Raw genomic sequence first — 6000 nt, forward strand, 5'->3', positions numbered from 1 at the left:
GGTTACAACTTTACAAGAAAAAAACTTTTATACAAAACTGATATCATGAAAATTAAAATTAGATATATACGGTCCCAAAAATAGAATAAAACCTGACCAATATTAGGCTCTTGTAAGCATTATAATAAAGGCCATTTTAGAGATTTTACTGGACAACTTTGTATAAACACTCATGTTGTGTTGCTTTAGACAATAAAAGTCAAAAAAAAAAGATAAAACCAAGAAAAAAGGTAGTGTACTTACTTCAAATATACCTACTGATGCTTTGTCAGGCCCGTTGCATAAATTGAAAAGGAAGTAGAATAACTATGCCCAAAAAAGGAAGTAGGTTATAGTACCTAATAAAGAATGACGTCATACCATACAAATGATAGGATAAAATGTATACTGGCCTACCATTGGTCAATTAAAATGCATACTGGCCTAACATTTGTTATTTGTATTGTATGACGTCATTTTTTATTTGGCACTATATGGTTCGTTAGTTTGGCCAACATTTTAAAATTAGAGTATACTGTTCTTTTTTCAACCAAGCCAAGTTTAATTAAGAATACTACATGGATATAACGAAGTTCTTGATAGTGCCTACAAACAAATGACCAATGATAGGCCAATAAACAGACGGAATTACCAATGGTAGGCAAGTATACATTTTAATTGACCAATAGTAGGACAGTATACATTTTAATTGACCAATGGTAGGACAGTATACACTTTAATTGACCATTGATAGGCCCTTACACATTTTAATTGACCAATGGTGGGCCAGTATACTGTATGACGCCATTTTTATAGGCACAACATATCCCAATATCCCTGTGTTGGGCTTGCATTTGCATAGCTAGTAAACAAGGCTATAAAAATGTATAGTAATAGCCTAATTTAGAATAATACTAAATCATTTTCCTACAAATATCACATGGGTCTTGTACCTTCCCTTCCACCATCTCTTAAATAACATAGAATAGAGAAGCTAGTACACAATACTATAAAAAATCGTTTTCCTAAAATTTATATTTGTGCAAATACCGTTACTCCACACCCCCCTCCCCCCCCCCCCCTTTAAAACTGTTTATTAATACAGTTATACCCCTCCCCCTCCCCATTGAAAAAAATTTGATGAATTTAAATGTGCATGTTCTATAAGATCCCATAAACCCCATCATAATACTAAACTGCTTTTACTACAATTATCTGGAAGGCTATGGTATGGTCCAGGGTATGTTTTAGGCCATTTGTCGAGAAGGATTAAAGGGGGGGGGGTGATGGTTATGTCAACCAATCTAGGAGATATATCCGTCGAATAGATTGTCCACACTTTATTCCAACCCCCAAAAATTTCTAAATCATTCAAAAACACTCCATCTAAGGCGAATCCACTTGACGTTGCAAAAAAGCACAAAGAATGGTTTTAAAATAATAAAGTACATTTCTTTAATCTTGAAGAAAACATTAATTTAAGTTTGTTTTTTAATAAAGTAAAAAATGCATGTATATGATGAAGCTTCAAGCTGACGCATTCAACAAAAACGAGGATAAAAATAACCCTAAGAAGCGCAGCTACATGAATCTAATAATATTTGTTATTGCAGAAGTTTCTGAAATAATTTTTTAAGTTGAAGCAAATTTTGTAAAATAAAGAGCGTTAAGTGGCACCAAAAAATAACGTCATACGATAAAGTTACCAATGAGAGGCCAGTATAAATTTAACCATTGGTCAATTACAGTGTATACTAGCCTCTCATTGGTCAACTTTATTGTATGATGTAATTTTTTGGTGCCACTTAACGCTGTCTCAAAATAAAAATCACATTTTGTTGCTGGACATCTAATTATCAGTCATGTATATTATGAGGAATGAACGCACGGACATAGTACAATTCAAGAGAAGCTGCGCTTTAGCCAATTTAAGGGATAAAAGAATGCATTTTTTCACCCTTCAATACTTAAAAGTAAACATCAATTATGTACATTCAAGATATTAAGTTCTTTTAGCAAAGTTTTTTACAGATATTAAATTAAATTTTTTTAATTCATGTTCATAGTTAATCAAACCTATCTTATTTTGGATAAGGGTTATATATAGGTATATTTTTTCAATAATTGATTCACTATCAAAGTTAGTTAGGGAGGTAAAGAAAAGACCATGTGAAGCTTCCTTTAAAATGAGAACTAAATTGAATGAATAAATGATGAGCTATCGCTCCATCATTTATTCAATCGGGCAAAAAATATTCATTCCTAAACCAAAAACTGGATAGGAATACCCCATTTTTAGAGGGGTTTGGGGTGTCCCACCCTCCAAGTAAATAGTTTAAAACTACCACAGGACCAATAGGTATATACCCTGAAGAGTAGAATCCGATCGGTTTAGTGGTTACTGAGATCTTATGGAACGGACGGACGGACAGACAGACGGACAGACAACAAGCTACTTTGTATTATAGATTTTGTCTACTGAGAACTAAAAACGAGGATATTTTAATATACAGAATAAGTGGGTTCTTTAAAAATCTAGCATCTGAAACAGCTATAGTAGCCATATCACAAAATTTTATTTTGTACAAATTTATATAAAAATCCAATGAAATGTGTTCTAAAATCATAGAAAAATTATTAACCTAAGATTTCGTTTAATTTTTTTAGATTTTTATATGATTTTGGAGGATTTTTAACAAAAACAATTTTGGTGAGGCAGTGATCCCAATTTTTTTAAAGGATCCACCTCAGATGTATATTCCAAAAATATTTGTGTGAATATGTTTATTATAGATAGTAACTTAATTTGGGTTTCAATACAGTAGGAAAAGCATATCATGGATCTAAGGGATAAGACAATGACCGATAAATTTATGAACATCCCCAATGATGATACACAAAATTGCCCTTTCTGTAGATTAAAATTAGTGGTTGAACACTCAACTCAATAAATCAACCAATCAAAATTCACTGAGGTCCCCAAAGTTGTTCAGTTAACGAATAGAAAATATGTTGTTATAGAACTTTTGGGACTTATAAATAGCCCATTGTTCCCTATACTCAAGTCATTATGTCATAATTATTTTATGCCATATGATCGAATGAATCTTGTCAAATGTCAATGATGTATTTTTCTAACGCGTGGGTCAACACCCTACTTTACCCCATCCAACTCGCCTCTATATACATACAAAAGTTGAATCCTGAAAACTTTCAAATAGTTTCAAAATTCTTATTTGAATTGATCGTGTGTATGTTTGTGTGTGTGTGTGTGTGTGTATGTATGTGTGTGTGTTTCTGTGTAATTTTGTGTGTGTGGTTGTATATTTTGGTATGTGGTTGGGATGCGTGTGTGTGTGTGTGAGTGTGTGTATGTGTGTTTGTCATGAACTCTTTTTGAATATTAAAATAAAGTTTTAAAATAAATAAAAACCGCTTTGTAGAATACTAAACAATATAAAAACATTAGATTTTGAGAGGCTACACATTAATTCATTACAATTTAAGTAAGATCTTGGTTAAACACATAGCGCATCCGCATCGACGGGGAGGTGATAGGTTCGGATCTCGGGCCGAAACCGCGTCATAACTAAAGATGTTGAAAATGGTTCCTTCATCTGCTATGTCAGGTGCGCGACATAAATAATAAGCGTAGGGGAAATGTCTTGGCCCATATAAACAGGCGCAACTCACTACCATGCACAGTTAGGACTTCTCAGACAAAGGTCGTGCAATCAAAGGTTTGGTTGTCTGATGGATGTTGCTTAACCCAATATCCTTTGGCATTAGAGTATCGCTTCCCATTACACGTGGATGATGCTCTGGATTCTCTAGATGATCACTTAAATCGAAGGAGAATTCCGCCCTTACGAGGCATTGATAAAGATCTTTGAAGGTGTAAAAAACACTTTTCGAGATAAGTAAAACCTAGAAAACTTTTTATCGTATTCATTCGAATCCGGTGGATAGGAACCGGTTCTCATTCATACGAAAAAACTATGTCTAGCATCGTATTATATCCAGCTTTCTACGAATATAAAAATGTACAATCATAAGATTAATACCATTTTTTTAGCCGGTGCCTTTGGCACCACGGGGCTAAAAAAACTAGTTATATCCTCATAATTGTACATTCTATATCCGCGGAAAGCCGTTTATAATACGATGCGAGAAATAACTATTACCCCCTCATCACACAAAATGAAAAAAACCTAGAACCAGAATTGAATTTACAAGTAATAACTAAAAATACCCAATTGCGTGCCTAGTTAGAGATGCATTGATATCAGAAGAATTACAAGATTCACTGAAAGAAATATTCTTAGTTGTTTAACAATGGACTGACTGACTTGTTTGCAGCCACGTTAGAAAAATTTAAAGAAAAAAAGTGCTTTCATCTAAACCTTTATTTTGACCAAGCAATCTCTCAACTGGCCCCCTATTAACTTAGAAGCATAATTCTAGCCTCTACGGTAGGCTCTAAATGAGGTCCTATATTAAGGGGCAATATACATAAAGGGCTCCTAAAATCGTTGTTTAATGTAACCTAACCTTTAAAAAAATATAAAAAAAATCGTTTGTGGTTCAAATGCGATATTTGGAAAACCCAAAAATTTAAGAAGAATAATAAAACTTACCAACAGCTCTGGTTTCCTTTGATGACATGTTGTCCTTGTTTTTCTTCTTGGATTTTTTTTCTGGTTAAATTTTTTTTCAGTTTTTGTGTTTTGGTTGTTGTTCGACCTCTGGTGGTTAAATTTTTAACTATATTTACATTTATTTCATCTGAAATAGAAAAATATAAATAATTTTTTTACATTATTTCATTGGGATATACAATAATTTATTAGTATTAAAAAAACTAGTGGTTTTGTACATACACTCTAGGTAAAATATAAATAGTTCCATTTTCCCCCCTAAAAATAGCTTAAAACCACAGGACCAGTTGTTAAATTCCCTGAAGAATAGAGCCTAAATATAGTTAAGCGGTTACCAAGATCTAAAGCTTATTTTTTATTTAAAATATAAATTAGGAAATTTATACACGAGAATAGAACTAAAACACTATAAACCCAGAACCACTTCATTATGCAATCTACATTTTCCTTGATATTTTGTCTACGGTAGACCATAAGTGTACAGCTTTACAGTACATTGTTTCTATTTGTTAAAGCAACACGTATGATAAAAGAAAAAGATTCTGTTTAAAGTAAAATGCTTATATTTCAATCAAAATCTATATTTTTGTATTTTTTACCGATCCGCTTCATTATGCAAATCAAAAGAAAATCAATGAGAAAACGTTTGTTTTGCCCTTTTCCCCATTTTTAAAAATTAAATCTGATAAAATAACAATTTTTTAAGGGATTTATGCATTAATTATAATGAAAAACAGTTTAAGGTAGATTTTATTGATTTTTCTAAATAAGAAATAATTGAAAAAAAAGAAATTCTATCCCTATCACTCAAGAGGACAGCTGCCGACCCCCAGTCTTTTGGATGAAGCTAAATACATGTTAAAAATAAAAATTAGCCTGAAAAGTATACAAAAATGTTTTTTGATGTGTTAAAAAATCCATTTTAAAATCTTGATTTTGAAGATGATGGCCTTTAAAATGCTCTTACTGGTGATGATGGTGAGCTAAATGTTATCAAAGTGCATGCTAATGAAGAAAACTTATATATTGAACTATGGTCCAATTTTTGTAGTCATAGCAGCCTCCAGCCAAGTGTGGTATTCACCATCCAAGTTTATGCATCTCCATCCCTGTCCACATTCCTATACTTCTCTGGCTGAGTCAGACCTCCACTTGTAACCGCCACTATACTCCATCCTGCTGTGTTGAGGGGCTAGTTGATTTTATGCAGGCCTTGTGAGAACATCTCTCCATCAGCTTGCACTTGGTAGACTGTATACCTATATGCTAGGTTGTCGACAGTCTTAGTCCCATATTCCTGTGCACGTGGTTTTCTGTCCTTTACAGAAAACGAGACGTCCAAGCCTTTAATTGATATCATATT

General features: G+C 32.9%; 1 protein-coding gene across 1 annotated transcript in view; it reads right to left on the reverse strand.

The window, feature by feature from the left end:
- The window catches only part of LOC145305327 (uncharacterized), a 35250-nt gene extending 30481 nt beyond the window's left edge, over window positions 1–4769 (reverse strand). The window contains exon 1 of the mRNA XM_080146938.1: window positions 4617–4769. Coding sequence (XP_080003064.1) covers window positions 4617–4644 — 28 coding nt within the window. The 5' untranslated portion in view covers window positions 4645–4769. The remainder of the gene's footprint in view (window positions 1–4616) is intronic.
- Between the last annotated feature and the right edge of the window lie 1231 nt (window positions 4770–6000).

Source organism: Acartia tonsa, chromosome 14 (genome assembly GCF_053477335.1).
Source record: "Acartia tonsa isolate MP-2025a chromosome 14, ASM5347733v1, whole genome shotgun sequence".
NCBI lineage: Eukaryota > Metazoa > Arthropoda > Copepoda > Calanoida > Acartiidae > Acartia > Acartia tonsa.